Source organism: Cajanus cajan, chromosome 4 (genome assembly GCF_000230855.2).
Source record: "Cajanus cajan strain Asha chromosome 4, NIPB_CcT2T_4, whole genome shotgun sequence".
In the NCBI taxonomy this organism is placed as follows: Eukaryota; Viridiplantae; Streptophyta; class Magnoliopsida; order Fabales; family Fabaceae; genus Cajanus; species Cajanus cajan.
The window spans coordinates 3,780,425-3,799,418 of NC_138520.1; the positions used below are offsets into that span (position 1 = coordinate 3,780,425).

At 36.6% G+C, this 18,994-nt stretch overlaps 2 protein-coding genes across 2 annotated transcripts; both read left to right on the plus strand.

Annotated features, from left to right (window-relative positions):
• The first annotated feature begins 7,610 nt into the window (after positions 1-7,610).
• Positions 7,611-10,968, plus strand: LOC109802758 (uncharacterized). Its single transcript, XM_083073243.1, has 3 exons — positions 7,611-7,880; positions 8,063-9,511; positions 9,598-10,968. Exons 1-3 carry the CDS (start codon positions 7,611-7,613, stop codon positions 10,966-10,968), a joined length of 3,090 nt encoding a protein of 1,029 aa, XP_082929369.1.
• A 647-nt stretch (positions 10,969-11,615) lies between these two features.
• On the plus strand, positions 11,616-17,956 carry GH9B7 (glycosyl hydrolase 9B7). The gene is made up of 6 exons (XM_020363480.3): positions 11,616-12,344; positions 12,519-12,802; positions 13,453-13,890; positions 14,361-14,508; positions 17,058-17,224; positions 17,306-17,956. The coding sequence occupies exons 1-6, from the start codon at positions 12,128-12,130 to the stop codon at positions 17,636-17,638; spliced, it is 1,587 nt and encodes a 528-aa protein (XP_020219069.1). The 5' UTR covers positions 11,616-12,127; the 3' UTR covers positions 17,639-17,956.
• The last annotated feature ends 1,038 nt before the right edge of the window (positions 17,957-18,994 follow it).

Consider the following 18,994-nt stretch of genomic DNA (forward strand, 5'->3'; position numbering starts at 1 on the left):
TTAAAGATAAAAGTCTCTAATAAAAAGTGAAAGTTGTCCAAAATAACTATTGCTTTTATATATAGACTAATTAGAAAAATAACATTTTGTGTTCTATGAAAAAAAACATAAATGTCTTTAAAAAGGTAAACACTAAAAAAAACTGTATCTCTTTTGTTGTTATAATTATAGAATGTAGGTATAGTATAGATTAATATGTTGTTATAATTATAGAATATAGGTATAGATTAATATATTTTAAAAAAAGTAATTAATAAATAAATTATAAGTTCAAAACAATTTTCTTTTATAAGATAGTCCATACATGTTAAGAATTGTAAATATTCAATTCTATTATGTTTAATTTTATTTTCTTTTGTTTAAAATATTCTTTCCTTTGATAGTTGAGAAACTAATTTCTCAAATATAATCTAACATTAAAGTGAGAATTTATCACAACAATATATTTTCTGTTACATAAATGCTGAAATTGAAATCAAAATCCCGTATTTGAAGGAATACTTATTATAGATCAAAGACATTTAAGTAATAATAAGAAAAATTAAGGAAAAAAATGTATATTTTAATTTCTTTTATAATCATGATTTTAGTAATATAAGACTTTATTTAAGAAAATTTAGTTTAGTTATATTCGGACTATGGTTTATTGTTAAAAATATTTTAATTAAATATACATATATTAATTTTACTTTGTATGATTAGTGAAAAGTTTTGATAATTTATTTAAATTTTTAATTTTAATTCCTATTACTATCATTATATAAAAAATATTAATTTAATTTGTCATAAAAATCGTGATATGTATCACAAAATAAAAGATGTATAGAATTTATTTTAGAAATGAATAAAATTAAATATCAATTAATATATTATTAGTCTTCAATTATTAAAAGTAACTTTTTTGTTTGAGTATATAGTATATACATTTATGAATGTACTTCTATCATTTAATTATAAAATATTATATATTATATTATTTTTGTTATAATAAAATCATATTTCACGTAAAAATATAATTATATAAAAGAAAGTTGACACTAAAAAAAAATTGTTAATAAGAAAAGAATAAAATTATAAAGAAGAAGTCTCAACAAAATTTTTATCTTTCACAATGCTCACTAAGGGTTAAATCTTATTACTTTTATTTTTCTACTTGAATGAATTGTTATAGTATCATGCACTTATTTATATTAAAATACAAGCAACACAAGTTTTCTATTATGGATAGTTAATATCAACTAAACCAATAATTTGATGAATGGATTATAACTATTTACTATATATAGAAAACATATTCAAGCCATACATCACAAATCCACACCTTGACTTGAATTCTATATGTCAGATAACTTTTATCGTTGCTTTATGTTGCTCCACCTACTTTTAATGTCAAATGACATTTGTAACTCCAACTAAGTCCAAACAATGTTTGAACTTTACTGATGGAAGAGCTTTTTTCATCACATTTGTTGTATTATCAGAAGTAACAATGTTCTTTACCAACATATCACCTCGTGTTATGAAATCATGAATGAAATGCATCATAACTTCAATATGCTTTGTCCTTTCATGATACATGTAGTTCCTTGCTAAATAAAATGCACTTTGACTATCACAAAACACTGTAATGTTCTTTTGACTTATGCTAAGATCACCAACAAGACCTTTAAGCCTTAAAGCTTCCTTCACCAATTTTGTAGCTTCCATATACATTGCCTTTGTAGTTGACAAGGCAATAGTAGACTATAAAGTTGCACGACAACTAATAGTACTACCTCTAAGCGCAAAAATGTAACCAATCAAGGACCTCCTACAATCAAAATCATCGACATAATCTAATTCACAAAATTCAGTAACATGACTATCATTTGTTTATCTTCCAAACACTAGACTTACATTTGTTGAACCTTTCAAGTATTTGAGAACCCACTTAATAGCTTACCAATGAGCCTTTCTTAGATTAGCCATATAATGACCAACAATACTCACCACATGTGTAATATCTAGTATAGTACAAATCATGACATACATTATACTTCCAACTGCATTAGAGTAAGACACTTAAGACATGAACTCCTCTTCATCTTTTGTTTGTGGTGACATTTTTGCATATAATTTAAAATGAGTTGTAAAAGGTGTACTAACCGATTTTGCATTTAGCATTCCAAATCTCTCTAGAGCTTTCTCAATATAACTTTTTTAGGATAAACATAATCTTCCAACTTTTTGATCAATTATGATCTCCATATCAAGAATTCTCCTTGTCAGACCTAAATCTTTCATCTCAAATTCACCACTTAATTGTGCCTTCACCTTGTTAATCTCAGTTGGATACTTACATGCAATTAACATGTCATTAACATAAAGAAACAGGTAAATATAAGAGTTTTCAAACAATTTTTTATGATAAACATAACTATCATACTCACTTCTTGTATATCCAATGTCAATTATAAACAAGTCAAATCGTTTATACCATTAATTGGGCGACTACTTCAACCCATATAGTGACTTCTTCAATAGAAACACATGGTCTTCTTTTCTTGGTATGACAAACCTTTTTGGTTGTTGCATATAATTCCTTTCCTCCAAATCGCCATGGAGACAATCTATCTTCATATCTAGTTATTCTAACTCCAAGTCATGTAGAGATACCAAAGCAAGAAGCACTCAAATAAAAATATGTTTCACAATAGGAAAAAAACTTCTTTAAAGTCAATACCTTCTACTTTTGTAAATCATTTTGTAATAAGTCTTTCTTTGAACCTTATTCTGTCTTTCTTATTGAATATCCACTTGTAACCCGCGATCTTTTGATCAACAAATTTCTTAACAAGATCCCAAGTTTGATTCTCGTGGAGGGATTCAAACTCTTCTTTCATGACACCAATCTATTGTGTTGCTTTAGCACAATTAATGCCTTATGGAATGAACTAGGTTATTAGTCATCAATGTTTTTTGTCACATTAAGTGCAAAAGCAATAAAATCCTCATACCTTTGAGGTGGTCTAGTTTGTCTTCTTGGCTTATTTATAGTCAATATATACTCAAACTCGATTACTATGGCTTCATCTTGTGTGTCTTTTGATTTTTGTTTAAGAGCTTCAGTTTCAATCTCCACCTTTTTGCTAGCATCATGAAATTCAACTTTATTATCATGATCTTCATGTGGTTTTGAGTTAAACATGGTTATCTCATCAAAAGTCACATCTCTACTAATCATTAGTTTTGGTTTTGTAGGGTCTCATAACATGTATCCTTCTACACCATCTTAATAACCCAAAAATATGCATTTCTTAGCTCTTGTTTTCAACTTCCCTTCACTAACATGAGCATAAGCTGAACAACCAAATACACACAAAATTCAATAATTTGCCATAAAGTTTAGCTTCATTTTTTCTAGAGTCTTCATTCAATAATTGTTGAAGGAGATCTTTTTCACCAAATAACATGCAATATTAATTGCCTTTACTAAAACTTCTTGGGCAAACCTACATTTGAGAGCATGCAACAAGCTTTCTTAAGCAATGTCTTATTCATTTGTTTTGCCATGCCATTTGTTTTGGTGTGTGCCTCAAAGTTCTATGGCAAGCCATTTTTTCATTTGCATAGAACTCATTGAATTCTCGATTGCAAAATTCCAACCCATTATTTATCCTAAGTCGTTTGACTTTCTTTTCTATTTGTTTCTACATTAGAGATTTTCATTGCTTGAACTTGAGGAAACATCACTCTTTTATTTTAAGACATAAATCCAAACTATGAATAATCATTGATGAAAGTTAACATGTACCTTTCTTCACCATGAGAATGAACACTTAACAAACTCCACAAGTCTAAATGGATATAATTAAAAGACCCTTGCGTTTTGCGAACTCTAGTGCTAAATTTTACTCTACATTGTTTTCTATAAACACAATGCTCACAAAAATCTAGCTTCTCAATTCTTTGTCCATCAAGAAAACCTCTCTCATTAAGATCATTCATTCCACACTCACTCATATGACCTAACCTCATATGTCATAAACAAGTCTAGTCAAAATCTTAAATAGAAGAAATCGTAGTTGCACCTACCATTATGCTACCTTGTAAGATATATAGTCCATTTTTAACTTTCTTTTCATAACTACCATGGCACCTTTAGAAACTCTCAAGACTCCTCCTTCAACTCGATATGAACAACCAAGAGAGTCTAACATGCTCAAAGAAATTAAATTTTTTGAGTTTAGGAACAAACCTCACATCAATTAATGTTCTCACAATATCGTCAATCATCATAATTTGCATTGTACCTTTACCAACTATACTATAAGCACCATCATTCCCCATTAGAACTTTGCCATTGTTAATCTCTTTGTATGTGACAAAAAATCCTTGTAAGGCGTCATGTGAAAGGTACATGCTGAATCAAGAATCCACTCATCATTATCTACATTAGATGAGACAAAAAGAACATTTCTACCATCTGATTCTTCTAAGGCCACAACTGCTCCACCATACTCTGAAGTACTTGCTCTATCTTTCTTAAGCTTTGGACAATTTCTCTTCCAATGCCTTTCTCTCTAATAGTTATAACATATATTATTGTTCTTATTTTTGTTGCATGATCTAGATCACCTCCTTTGGAAACTCTTCTTCCTTTCCTTTGTTCTTCCTTTTACCATTAGATCTTCACCCGAGTTGGTACTACTATATGAATCAATAATACACCTTTTGAATTCCCAAGATTGTAAGGTTATTTTAACTTTTAACTTCCTCCATTGATAGTGAGCTTCTATTGAAAATTATTGTGTTTACAAAATTTTTATAAGCTCTTGGCAAAGAATTAAGGAAAAGAATAATTTGGTCTTCGTCATCAACTGCAACATCATTTTTTTTTTTCAAAATAAAAACAACTTGGTTGAAATTATCAATATGGTTGTGAATGGACTCACTTTCATGCACTTGCATGGTATATAATTGTTTCTTCTAGCATAGATGGTTATAGAGAGATTTTGTCATATACCGACTTTTAAGCTTTACCTAAAGCTTGTCAGTAGTCTTTTCTCTTGAGATTTCTACCATAACTTCGTCACTTAACAATAACAATATTATGATATGCCCCTTTTTTTATTATTGTATTCTTCTATGCATATATAAGATCAATTGACAACTTTGCTTTTCCTTCCATTGCCAACTCACATTCTTGTTGCGTGAAGAGAGCGAACATCTTCACCTGCAACGTATTAAAGTTGTTAAAGAACTAAAGAGTAAGGAACGTACTGGGTTTTTGGATTAGAGATTGAAAAGTTCGTGGTCCCATGGATGTCGATTTGGTGGAGTCCACCAAGCAACCGACCAAAAAGGCCAAGATGAAAGAAGATATGCTGGACGAAGCGGTGGTAGATACGATTCCCCCCCAGACCTCTCCATGCACTCATGCTCTCTCCTACAAGGACTCACTCCTGAATCATAAAGAGGATTCGGTGATGGGAGACGATGAACCTAATGATGAGGACGAGGAGGACCTGCTTGAGAATAGCTAGTACAAGGAGGAAGAAACTTCACCGCGGCCTTACGAAAAAGGTCCCGTGATTCCGTTAACAGATGAGGAATGGGAGAGTTGGTCGGAACCTTGAAAGAAGACTCTAGTGGTGAAAGTGTTAGGAAAAAGAGTGAACTTCCGAACTTTAGAAAGCAAGTTGCAAAGATGTTGGACAAAAGGTGGCCCAATATCCATCATTGATATGCTTGAGGACTTCTACCTGGTGAAGTTTTCCTCAGGGGATGACTATAACTTTCCTCTCTTTGAGGGTCCGTGGATGGTCGTAGACCATTATCTCATTGTCCAAAGGTGGAGACTTTTCTTCCTTGCGAATGCGGAGAAGGTGCAAAAAGTGGCAGTTTGGGTTAGAATCCCACGACTACCCATCGAACTTTACAAATCACGATTCCTCAACCGAGTTGGAGGTATACTGGGCAGCATGTTAAAAATTGATAAACTAACCTCCATTCAGTCTCGAGGGAAGTTCGCCCGCATTTGCATAGAAATGGATCTCTCTCGTCCTCTAGCTACCCACATCATGGTAAGAGGGCACCGCATTTTTCTAGAGTATGAAGGACTCCACTCAATTTGTTTCAAGTGCGAAACTTATGGCCATAGAAAGGAGCAATGTAGTTTGGGAGAGATAACCCCTTCTTCAATAAATAAACCTATTTCTGCCCTAACCACTTTGTAAGAGGGTCTGTCTCAACAGTTGGTGGAGGAAGTCAACAAGTCTGAAGTGACGGAAGATTCTACCTTTGGGCCATGGATGTTGGTCAAGAGGACCTCTCGTCAGAAACCAGCCAAAAAACCCGTGAGCAACACACGCTGGTGATTGGTGAAGTGGGGAAAGAGACCCCTAAGATCCACAACACGACAAAACCTGCTTTTCCTACAAAGCCCGGATCCCAAGGGATATTGTTGCAAACTACACCTGCAAAAATGCATTCTTCTATGTCACTCAACCAAGACGCAACCCCACCACAACCTGTACAACAACTTTTGACCGTTGTACGCGTACGGAACAATACAGGAGGTAAAAAAACTCAACCCAAAAAGGCTACTAATGGTATTAGGAAAGGTAAGATAATCAAAAAGCCGAATTTGAAGGCTCTCACTCGAGCAAAAGGCGTGACTATCCATCCCAAGGCTCCTAAGGTGGATGTGTCAGCTCAGGCCCCTCAAATGACCTCTAGTGAAGCCATCAAAATGGAGAGAGAAAAGGTAAAGGAGAGAGATAGAGAGATGGTGAAACTTATGTCTCTCTTGGAGAAACAAAATGGTAATCTTACCATTGATTATCCCATCCTTCATAGGATTCACATGGACGCTGATGGCTTTGAGAAGATCAACTTTGACCATTTTGGTGACAATAGTGTGAAATCCAAGATCGGGATAGTCACTCGAGGACCATCCTTATGTAGTAGTTCTAATGGACCCACTCACATGCATGCAAAGGAGTCTACTCTTCCTGACGTGCCACATCTTACTTCAGCGTCTTCAGCGACGCATCAACATCACAATTCTTTATGATGAACATCATCTCTTAGAATTATAGAGGCACAAGAAGTGAGATTTTTCCTTCCCTTTTAAAAGACCTCGCAATAAATAACAATTCTTCCCTGGTGTGATCCTGGTTGAAACACATGCTAATCATGATCGAGCTATGAAGACCTTATCTAGGTCTAGCTTTAATAATTCTCATATAGTGGAATCAAGAGGCCAAGCTGGTGGGCTTTGGATTCTCTGGCAGAATCACACTTGACAAGTCCATGTTTTGAGTGATTCTGATTTCCATGTACACATGAGAGTGCAATACATGAATTCCACCCCTTGGCTCCTCACAGCGATATATGGCAGCCCTCATATTAGTAATTGACATTTCCTTTGGAATCAACTTTCTGACATTGCCCGCAATATCCACGAGCCTTGGGGAGCGCTAGGCGACTTCAACTCAGTTTTATATTTGTATGAGAGAGAAGGGTCTCCCTGCCCAGCCCTTCGTCGTGATTCCAATACCTTTAAGGAGGTGGCCCGTTGTTGTGACCTCTTCGATGCTCACCATGTGGGATATCTGTTCACGTGGATGAAGGGTAATCAGAAAGCGCGCTTGGATAGACTCTTAATCAATGAAGCTTGGAGAGTCAGGTTCCCGCTTGCTTCTGTCTTCCATTTGCACCCTCTTAAATCTGACCATGCTCCCTTACTAGTTAAAATGGAGGAGAAAGCTAGTCCTAACCCCCACAGAAGACCTTTTCATTTTCAAGCGGATTCGAGAGTTTCGTTAGAGACAACTGGCCCCTTACTGAACCTTGGGACAGGAAAATTTCGCGTTTTTGCAATTCTCTTAAAGACTGTAATGTCAACGTTTTTGGTTCCATCCAAAACCAAAAACGCATTATTATGAAAAGGTTAAATGGCATTGCTAGGGCCCAACCTCTCAACAAGCCTCTAAACCCTTTCCTCTACACCCTCTAACATGATCTTTGGAGGGACCTCCTAATGATTTTGTTTAGAGAGGAGTTATTGTGATATCAGAAATCCCGCTTCAAATGGTTAAACTTTGGTGATCGTAATACCCGATTCTTTCATTGTTCCACTATCATTCGGAGAAGGAAGAATCATATTCTTAGTCTTCAAGACAGTTGTGGTACTTGGATTCACGACAGGGACAAGTTGGAGGATATGGTGACTATTTTTTATAAGAACTTATTCAAGCTGGATGACGGCTATCGTCCCTTTTCCATCATGCAACGCTTCCCTAAACTAGATAGTTTAAAATTACAGCAGCTCTCTAAATATCCTTCCTATGACGAGATCAAGAAGACTCTCTTTAGCATGCCCAATTTTAGAGCTCCAGGGGAGGATGGCCTGCATGCAGTTTTTTACAAGCATCAATGGGAAGTGGTGGGATCTTCTCACTGCCAATTGATCCAAACGTGCTTCAGGGACCCGAGCAAAATTCAATCCATCAATAATACGTTGATTAGTCTTATTCCCAAAATTGAACCCTCCACTAAACTGACACACTTTCGCTCAATAAGCCTTTGTAATGTTTCTTACAAAGTGCTGACTAAGGTTCTGGCTCAACGTTTTAAGGTGGTGATGCAAGACTTAATCAGCCCGATTCAATGCAGTTTTGTCCCCAACCACCACAGTAGGGATAATATTATAATCATGCAAGAAGTTATACATTCTATGAAGACCAAGAGGGGTAAGGTGGGATGGATGGCCATCAAAATAGACCTTGAGAAAGCCTATGACCGTTTATACCGGGAATTTGTTATTGATACCCTTAATGACATTGGTTGCCCATGCAATCTAATTGATATTCTACAAGGATGTATCACTTCTTCTTCTATGCAGGTTCTTTGGAATGGAGAGGCCCTTGAAGCTTTCCAACCATCTAGAGGTCTCAGGCAGGGAGATCCCATCTCCCCATACTTATTTTTCATGTGTGTGGAAAGATTATTGCACCTCATAGAAGATAAGTTGAGATCGAAGGTCTGGAAGCCAATCCGTATTTCCAAAGATGGGCCTTCCTTGTCCCACCTAGCTTTTACTGCTGATTTGGTTTTACTGGCAGAAGCTAACATGGAACAAGTGCACCTCATCAATGACTGTCTCAACCCCCACCTAGCTTTTGCTGCTGATTTGGTTTTACTGGCAGAAGCTAACATGGAACAAGTGCACCTCATCAATGACTGTCTAAACACTTTTTGTACTATTTCTGGTCAACGTGTTAGCAAGGACAAGACACGTGTTTTCTTTTCAAAAAATTTCCCTATGCAGTCTCAACTAGAACTCAGTCACGGGCTCGGTTTTGAATCCACCTCTAATTTGGGCAAGTACTTGGGTGTTAACCTCCTTCATTCCAGGGTCAGCAAGGCTACTTTTGCAAGTGTTATTGACAGAGTGGAAAATAGATTAAGCTCTTGGAAAGCCCGTACCCTCTCCCTAGCTGGTAGATTGACACTTACACAATCTGTTCTAGTGGTTCTCCCCTCTTACATCATGCAATCCACTTTTATCCCTCGATCCATTTGTGATGAGCTTGATAAAATTTGTCGTAGATTTCTTTGGGTGGGAATTATGATCATAGGGGAGTCCACATGGTTGCATGGGATAAGTTGTGTACCTCTAAGAAAGTAGGGGGTTTAGGTTTCAGACCCACTAGAATCCTTAATGAGGCTTTCATGCTCAAGTTGGCTTGGGAAATCTATATGAAGCAATCTGATCTATGGGTTCAAGTGCTTAGATCCAAATATAAATGTGGACCTAATCTAGTCCCAATCATGTCTTATAATCGAGAATCCTCGAACTGTTGGAGAGGAATCTCGCATTCTTGGAATTTCTTTACCGACAACGTTGTTTGGAAGCTTGGTAAAGGAAATCTTATTTGCTTTTGGAAGGATAATTGGATCCCAACGGTGGGACCTCTCCGTCATAAGGTTATTTCTTCCCTCTCGGAACAACAATTAAACTGGAAGGTTCGTGACATGGTTACAGAGAATGGGCATTGGAACTATATTGGCTTACTATCTGTGCTCCCACTTAACATTTGTAATATCATTTCCACAATCTCGCCTCCCAACATGTCTTGCAAACCTGATTGTCTCCTTTGGAAACCTTCACATGATGGTATTTTTTCTGTCAAATCAGCCATTTCCTCTCTAAGTGCCCATAACCTCACTCCCCCTCAACACCCTCAAGTCTTTAAGCTCATATGGAAGTGGCCAGGACTGCAACGAATCAGATTGCTCTTGTGGAGGATTTTGCATAATGCTCTTCTAACAAATGAGAATCGTAGTAGGAGACGCATGGCACAATGTAATTTATGTCCTGTTTGTCAATCTCAACCTGAGACGACGTTCCATGTGTTGAGGGATTGCCCTCCCACTGAACTCCTTTGGCGAAAACTCTTATTCCAATCTCATGAGACTTTCTTTGGTGACATGGATATTCAACTTTGGATCCTTCATAATTTTGATGGTTACTCTATTAAGAGAGGGAGTTGGAACATTGATTTCAGTGTTATGGTGGACCTTATTTGGAGACGCAGGAATGAATTAGTCTTCTTAGAAAAATGGGAGTTGAACTCCATCATTTTGACGAATAAGAGTAGATATGTTGAGGATATTGGCCATGCTAAAAGAGACCTTACGGGCATTTCAAGGTTTCAATGTAGGGAGATACTTACAGTCCCATCTCAATGGTCTCCTTGGGTTCGTGTTTATTGCGATGGAGCACATTCACACCGAACCAATAAGACTGCTTGTGGAGGCTTGCTTATTAATCATTCAGGCATGTATGCAGGGGGGTTTGCTCGTTCTCTAGAGGCCAATTCTGTTGTTCAGTCAGAACTTTGGGGCATATTTCATGGGTTAAGATTAGCTTTAGTTAAAGGATTTACTCACATTTATATCATATCAGACTCTTCCTAGACATTATCTATGATTAATGGGGGGAGTGAGTTTGGACAATCCGAACAGCTAGTGGATTCAATCAACTCCCTTTCTCAACAAACCCAAGAAACCAAGTGGGTTCTTATTAGTAGGGAAAGCAACACGGCTGCTGATTCTTTCGCAAAGTTTGGTCTTTCTCTTGAGGATGACATGTGTATTTTTGAATCTCTTTCGCTTTTTGTTGCAAATGCTCTCTATAATCTCACCCATTTGGGTGAAGATCATGTGTAATTTTCTCCTTTTGGGTTTGTAACCCCGTTTTATCATAAAAAAAAACTTATTAAAATTATTTTTGCCAATAAATTTTTTAACGTCAATCTTCATAAATGCCATAGCTTTGATACTAGTTTGTTATGGTAAAATCATATTTGACATAGAAATATAACTATAGGAAAGATAGTTGAGAATAAGAATAATTTTTATTATTAAAAAAATAACAAAATTACAAAGAAGTAAAATCATAATTAAATCTAAATAATTAAAAAATCTGAAAAGGTTAAAATCGTAACCATCAATTAGGAGGGCATCAATGTTTGATTGAAGTTGAAGTAAAAAAGAATGGTACAGGTGGTTGCTTAAGATGGAGGGTCCTTCTCGCTCAACACCCACCCAGTCTAGGGTCCGTTCAATTCACTAACAACACATGCATGTGGCAATGGCATCACTCACGTGACATCTGTTGACTTCGTCATTTTACCTTTATACCCTCACTACCACCGACACAACCTTCAGACATCATCGTCATTTAACAAAACAGTACCTACCCCCCAATCCACCACTGCCAATAATATTCTCCCGCGGAAACATTCTTCTCCGTCGGCCGGCACAATTTCCGCTCCATTTTCTTATCCTCCACCGCATCGGGTCGGGTCATCCAAACAGTTCCACGAGACACCTCCACACAACAGAGAGAGTAACTAAACCAGGTTGTTGGAGTTGTTCTGTCACAAACCGAACCTTATTCCAAACATAGCCATTGTCATTGTCATTGTCAGAACGAGAAGCCATTGCGTTTTACAAAGTCTACCAACAATGCCTTCGGTTAGGGATTGATTATATTACTCAGATCCAGGCCCCCAACCGTGTGCTGAAGTGCATTTCGCAATTTGCAATTTGAGTAAAAATAATAATAACAACAATGGGAGAAAAATCGGGTTCCAAAGGTTGTTGCGGTTGGTTTATCGCGTTTCTGGTTCTGGCTCTCGTCGTTGTTGCTGTTGTTATTGGCGTTAAGAAGAAATTTGGTCACTCCGGTTCCGATAAGCCTGCTCCGGTTCCCGGTCCCCCTGGCGCCGTTGATCAAAAATACTCCTCTGCACTCAAAACGGCATTGCAATTCTTCGACGTACAGAAATGTATTCATTCTTTCGTATTCTCTTACGTCTTTTTCCCTTTTCTTATTTCGCAATGTGCTTCTTATTAAGGCATTTGTTTATTATGTGGTGTGCTAGTGCTGTATATGATTAATCGAATATTCTATAGCTGTTTGTTAGTGTTGGTTAACAATGGTATTTGATCATGTATTGCAGCTGGTAAGTTAGTCGACAACAAAATAAGTTGGAGAGGGGATTCAGCTCTTAAGGATGGGAGCCAAGCGCAATTGGATCTGACGAAAGGAATGTACGATGCCGGGGATAACATGAAGTTTGGTTTTCCGATGGCTTTTACGGCCACCGTGTTATCGTGGGCCATTCTGGAATATGGAGATCAAATGGATCACGTTGGCCAGTTAGAGCAGGCACAGGATTCGCTCAAGTGGATCACTGATTATCTCATCAATGCACACCCTTCTGAGAATGTTCTTTATATTCAGGTTACAACTTTCACTTGCCGCTACCTTGATGTGCTAGTTAGCTAGCGTGCAACTCTGCATGCATAAATTTATTATCTTTTCTCTTCATACTGGGACATGGACACTCTGATGTGATGGCTACTCCCGGAATCTTGGGATGTTCTATGCGGTTAAGCTATAGGATTTGAGTTTTGATCCATTGACAATGCAAGAGATTTTACACAAACGGTGAATTATATGACGCCCCCTGTTTGAGAAACAATTAAATGCTTTAACTATGCTGATGCGGCATTTCCTTTCAGCGAAAAACTGTTACACCAAGGGTTAATTGGATTTCAAATCAAATCTATTTTGTTCTTCAGATTTGGTTTCCAATTTGTAAGGTTATTGGTATGTTTGTGATGTTAATCCTTTGGCAGTTGATGAAATTAAATAAGGGATTTTGTTCAGGGCAGGCAGGCTATTGATTTGAGATTTTCTAGATTCCATCTTTTTTATTCTTTGTTGTATGTGCACATGATGATTGAATAACTATGGTTACTCTTTTTCCTTTTTACGTTCGGCCACTTCAGCATTTTTCTTTTGGTGTATCAGGACTATTGAGCCTTTAACAACCTAGTTTTAGGTAAACCTTTTCTAACTTGTTTCATGTATTAAAATCATTGTGGCAGGTGGGTGACCCTGTTGCAGATCACAAGTGTTGGGAAAAACCAGAAGCCATGACTGATGCACGACCACTCATACAAGTGAATGCATCTTGTCCTGGATCAGATGTTGCAGCTGAAACTGCAGCAGCCATGGCCTCAGCATCTTTGGTCTTTAAAAGGACTGATTCTACATATTCAAGCACTCTCCTCAAGCATGCAAAACAATTGTTTACTTTTGCTAACAAGAATAGAGGATCTTATAGTGAGAATATACCCGAAGTTCAGACATATTATAACTCAACTGGATATGGTGATGAACTTTTATGGGCAGCTAGCTGGCTCTATCATGCTACAGGTGATGATTCTTACCTTGAGTTTGTGACTGGCCAAGATGGAGAAGACTATGCTCAATGGGGAAGCCCAACCTGGTTCAGTTGGGATAACAAGCTTGCCGGAGCTCAGGTATTAAGAAAATATGACAGATAGTACAAACTTGTGTTTGCATAAAAACTGAATAACATACTTCTCCAGTGATTTCCATCAAGTGTTTACTTTTTAACTTGTTATTCAACCAATACTGTTTGAACATGTCAAGTTTAATGTGAAGAGTCTTCATACTGCACATCAGAACTCATTAGAAAAAGCTCAATCTTTTTTCCACTTTCGAATTTGTGATTTTATTAACTGAGGACAATCATTAGTGCTATGATTGTTGCTACAGAGAATGGCTTTCCAGATTTTATTGCAACATACACATCACATAGAGAAGACAAAATGACCTATGGGCTTAAATTTCTGTCTTATGAACAGAGTTGAGCTAAATCAAGAGTCTTGTGGCATTCTTGTGTCCAGGATCATGCTTCTAGTTATATTACAAAGCTGATTTTCTATTCACGCATATTTCCATTAATAATTCTGCCTTGTTGGTGCAGGTTTTGTTAGCTAGATTAAGCTTTTTTAAGGCAAAGGACATTTCAAATTCGTATGGCTCTGGGCTCAGTAGTTACAGGAAAACTGCTGAGGCTGTAATGTGTGGTCTTCTTCCGGATTCTCCAACAGCCACAAAAAGCAGAACAGATAGTAATATTCTCCTTGAATGTTATATGATTGGATACCTACACCTATAATCTTATTTTTCTTTTCTGCCTGCCACATACCATTTTTCACATATTGACTTCTTGTTAGTTAAATTTAAGTTCCCAGTGCATGAATCTTCTACTTGAGGGGGTCTAAAAAGGGTCAAATGTTTGCATCCTTACCCCTCATGAGAAGCAAGGCTGTTTGCATGCTTAGATGTTAGAACCCATTATGCGTTTATGAGGGTGCAACTGTAATGGTTCCTCAAGGGTAAACTGCTACTCTGCTAGGAAATTTGAGAGCTTCTAATTAACTAAATTGAGTTATAGGCGGATATCAAATAATTGATTCCCCAAGGCTAAACTGCTACTCTGCTAGGAAATGTGAGAGTTTCTAAGTAACTAAATCGAATTATAGGCAGATATCAAATAATTGATACGTAGACTGTTTTTTGTTGCCTGTGATGTTGGACTTGAAAAATAACACGCTGAGTTCTGAATAAAGATAGCAATATGTTTTTTAGGCCAGATTTTGGGTACACACATGGGGTTTCCCCCCAACGCACCGAGGCTTCCTCCTTACAAGGAGTTTCCTTTATAAAGCACATAAAATAACAATTAGATCCCCTGTTGAAAGTCTATAACACTTTTGTAAACTATACCTGTTGTATATAACCTATAATTGCCTGATCCAAAATTATAAAAATAACTTCTTAAGTTAGATTTTGACCTATCAGTGCCTACTGGTACAGTAACAGCCTTGTCCTCAAGGCTGAAATAAAGAAACTGGTCCTTGCAGATCAACATTTGAATTTGGTTCCATCCATTCGACCCCTTTGAATTCTCCTTGTTCTCCTACATCATCATCATTCCCCAAATAAGCACTCTTAACTTTCAAGCCACCAATGAAGTGGCCCAATTTACATGTAAAATGACTTTTTCACCTCCTTTTAGCTTACTCTTGATAAGGTAAATGCTTAGTGCCACAGTTTTTAAATAACAGCTTTTGCGAATTACTTCAATGCCTAATGTTCACATGTGCAAAACTACCTCCCTTATGTTAATCTGTACTTGCTTCACTTGTGGCAAACCACAGCAGACAGGAAGTTGAGAATTTCAATTTTCCCCCGAAGGCCCGAACCCATTACCCAGCATTATACTATCACCATACAATTTATTCTCAATCCTTCTGTGGCTAAATGATTGGCTCCGGGCACAGTTTGTGGATCACATCATTTTATCCATTCATAAAATATCCTAAAGCCAACTGTTTTGGCATATGGGTTATTTGGGCCAATAACATTTCAAGTTGCTGCACAAACTCCTCTATAGATTTGGTTTGATGCAAGGCTGGTAATTCTTCATAAGGATTTTCAGTTCCACTACTAGAAAACCATTTCAGTAATTTTAATTTGAAAACCTCCCATATCATCTTTGGTAGACTCTTCTTTAAATATATAAACTTTTTGGATTACAATGGCGGCAACAAAGTTAGAATTTAGGACCTTGTGCAAATTGTTCAACCCTCCTACCACTTGGTCAATCCTAGTGGGTATCTGAAATATCTAAACTATTGTACAGCAGTCCCTTCCATCCAAATGAAGGCCATGGACACCATGAGCTTGGTCTAGCCTTTTGAAATTTCAAAAATAAAAATAAAAGCAGTCCTTGTCAGCCATTCATTGGACCTTGCCTATCAAAATTGGGTAATTCCACTTTCTGTACATCTTAAACATACCTGAATCCCCATCTTCAAGCCTGGATGAATGAGTGTTGAAATGCCCTGATCATGTGATTGACTAGTTCTAACTTGGTTAGGTGTTCATAAATTGACTCATGGCTTAACCAAATCCTTCAACAATGGTAGAATGGTATCCAAACTGTCTAGCCTTTCTCTCTTTTCTCCAAAATCTCAGTGAATGTCTTGGATTGCATCTCCAATTTTCCACATATAAATAATCCTTTGGGGGAGAATTGGATAATAGCATGCATTCATCTCCTTCACTTTCTTCTCCAATCTTTTCACTCTAGAGTCTATCCTCCTCCATGGCATCTGATATTTTGGACCAATTGTTGGACTCAAAAAATGAACACACTCATTTCTGTATAAAGATAGAAATAACTTACACAGTCCCCCCCCCCCCCAAAAAAAAAAAAAAACACATACAGAGTTTCCTTGTCTATGTAGGAGTTTTCTCTTTCAAAACATAAAAAATAACAGTCTGACACCTTGATTCCCTTTTACTAGTCTGTGGCACTACTTATATATCACTATAATTGTCACATCATAACCTATAACTGCCTAATCTGAAATTAATATAAAAATAATTGCCTTGTAACTTTATACAGAATTATATCTGCCTAAATCAGAATTTGACCTATCAGGTGATAATCATTACTTGATATATATATATATATATATATATATATATATATATATATATATATATATATATATATATTTATTTATTTAAATATTTGAAATTCATTTTTAGAATTATATTTCTACTGCTGTATGTTCTGCAAGTAAATTTTTATTTATCTCTAATACAGGTGGTCTTATATGGGTGAGTGAATGGAACTCGCTGCAGCATCCTGTTGCATCTGCATTCTTAGCTGCTGTTTACAGTGACTATATGCTTACATCGCAGACACCAAAACTAAAATGTGATTCAGAATCCTTTACCCCGTCAGATCTTCGAGACTTTGCCAAGTCTCAGGTATGCATTCATTATTATTTGCACAGAATATCTGCTTGGAGTGAACCATGTTCAAATTGAAAATCTATGTACTACTTTCAGGCTGATTACGTATTGGGCAAGAATCCTATGAAAATGAGTTTTCTGGTGGGCTATGGAGATAAGTACCCAGAATTTGTGCATCATAGGGGGGCTTCAATTCCTGCTAATGCAAAAACTGGCTGCAAGGATGGCTTCAAGTGGCTTGAGTCATCTAATCCTAATCCCAATGTAGCTACTGGAGCACTTGTTGGTGGACCCTTCAAAAATGAGACTTTCATCGATTCCAGGAACAATTCCATGCAAACAGAACCAAGCACATACAACAGTGCTGTCATAGTCGGTCTCTTGTCAAGTTTAGTCACCACATCTTCAATTGTTCAATCCTTTACCTAAGCTGTAGCTTCTTCTCCGTCCCCAATTGCACGTAAAAAGGTTGTTAGACACAGGTTTGTGTTTTTTGTAGCTTGGTTCATTTCCTGATCCTGACAAATGAAGTGTTGTTAAAAGCACGAAACATGATATTGTAACGATATGCTTGCTTGTATGAGTGTAAACCGCGAGGTATGGATAGGTTTATCGTGAATATATGTACGGGTGTAGTTTGATTTGGCATTATTAGCTCAGCAGGTGTGGAGCTATTTTGTTGTAGTTGTTTGTAGAACACATCTTTAAAATTTATTATAAGTAGTAGTACTCGTACTATTGTTATCATTAGACTGTGATCACATTATTGATCTTTGCTTTAATTTTGTTGTACGAGCAATCTGTTTGACACAACCAGCACTCGACATGTACATTTTGTTGGCATACGTCTACCTACTACCTAGTACTAACGCTGGATATCATCACTTGCCTACATGCAGTTATCCTTTATTATGCAAATATGATTTCTTGAGGAAAAGAATATTCTTTTATTCTTTTCCTTCATTAACTGAAATGTAACAAGAAACAATAATACTGCTTGCTCCTCATGTTAAGAGCGAGGTAGTAAATTTAGGTAGTGCTTGTTTCCGCTGATTTACTGTTCACGACGAACGAAAGGCGAAGAAAGTTGATGTTTGTTTCTGCTGATTTGCGAGGAAAGAAAGGCGAAGAAAAGCGGTAGAAGCTCCGTTGCCGTCCTCGCGCTTTTGCGAAGAAAAGAGATGAAAGCCACGTAAGATTTGAGAAAACCCGATAATACCCCTGCCCCATACATGCAGAGACTGTGCCATTGTAGGTAAGCTTCATTTCTTTATGCATGAAGGAGGGTAAAAATGAAGCATAATCTATTATGCATGGCACATAATTGATTATGGGCTGGCATAATCGATTATGCCTCATGTAGGAATGAAGCATAATCGATTATGCATGACACATAATCGATTATGGTGGCATATTTTCGCTTTCAGGCGAAATCAGAACGGGCCGTTCCAACACTGGATTTTATGAGCAATATGCGAACTCAGAACGGGCCATTCCACTTTGGAAACAGGCCGTTTCACACATGGCCGTTATGTGTTAATTTGTAATCCAGAACGGGCCGTTCTGGTATGAGAACGGGTCGTTTTGGATATAAAATAATGTTAAAAAATATAATTATCATAATATATTTTGTTATTATTATTTATTATTATAAATATTATTATTATTATCATTATTATTAATATTATTATTATTTATGATAATTAATATCATTATTATTTATTATGATTCTTATTATTTTTCTAATATTTATTATTATTATTTACAATAAATAATATTATACTC

Excerpts from the sequence above, each read along its gene's own strand:
- GH9B7 (XM_020363480.3), top strand. The coding sequence starts at position 12,128 with ATGGGAGAAAAATCGGGTTCCAAAGGTTGTTGCGGTTGGTTTATCGCG. Across the intron at positions 12,345-12,518 it reads ATTCTTCGACGTACAGAAAT|CTGGTAAGTTAGTCGACAAC; the intron begins GTATTCATTCTT and ends CATGTATTGCAG. Across the intron at positions 17,225-17,305 it reads GAGACTTTGCCAAGTCTCAG|GCTGATTACGTATTGGGCAA; the intron begins GTATGCATTCAT and ends TACTACTTTCAG.
- LOC109802758 (XM_083073243.1), top strand. The coding sequence starts at position 7,611 with ATGAAGGGTAATCAGAAAGCGCGCTTGGATAGACTCTTAATCAATGAA. Across the intron at positions 7,881-8,062 it reads TTGCAATTCTCTTAAAGACT|AAATCCCGCTTCAAATGGTT; the intron begins GTAATGTCAACG and ends TTGTGATATCAG. Across the intron at positions 9,512-9,597 it reads GATTGACACTTACACAATCT|ATTTCTTTGGGTGGGAATTA; the intron begins GTTCTAGTGGTT and ends AATTTGTCGTAG.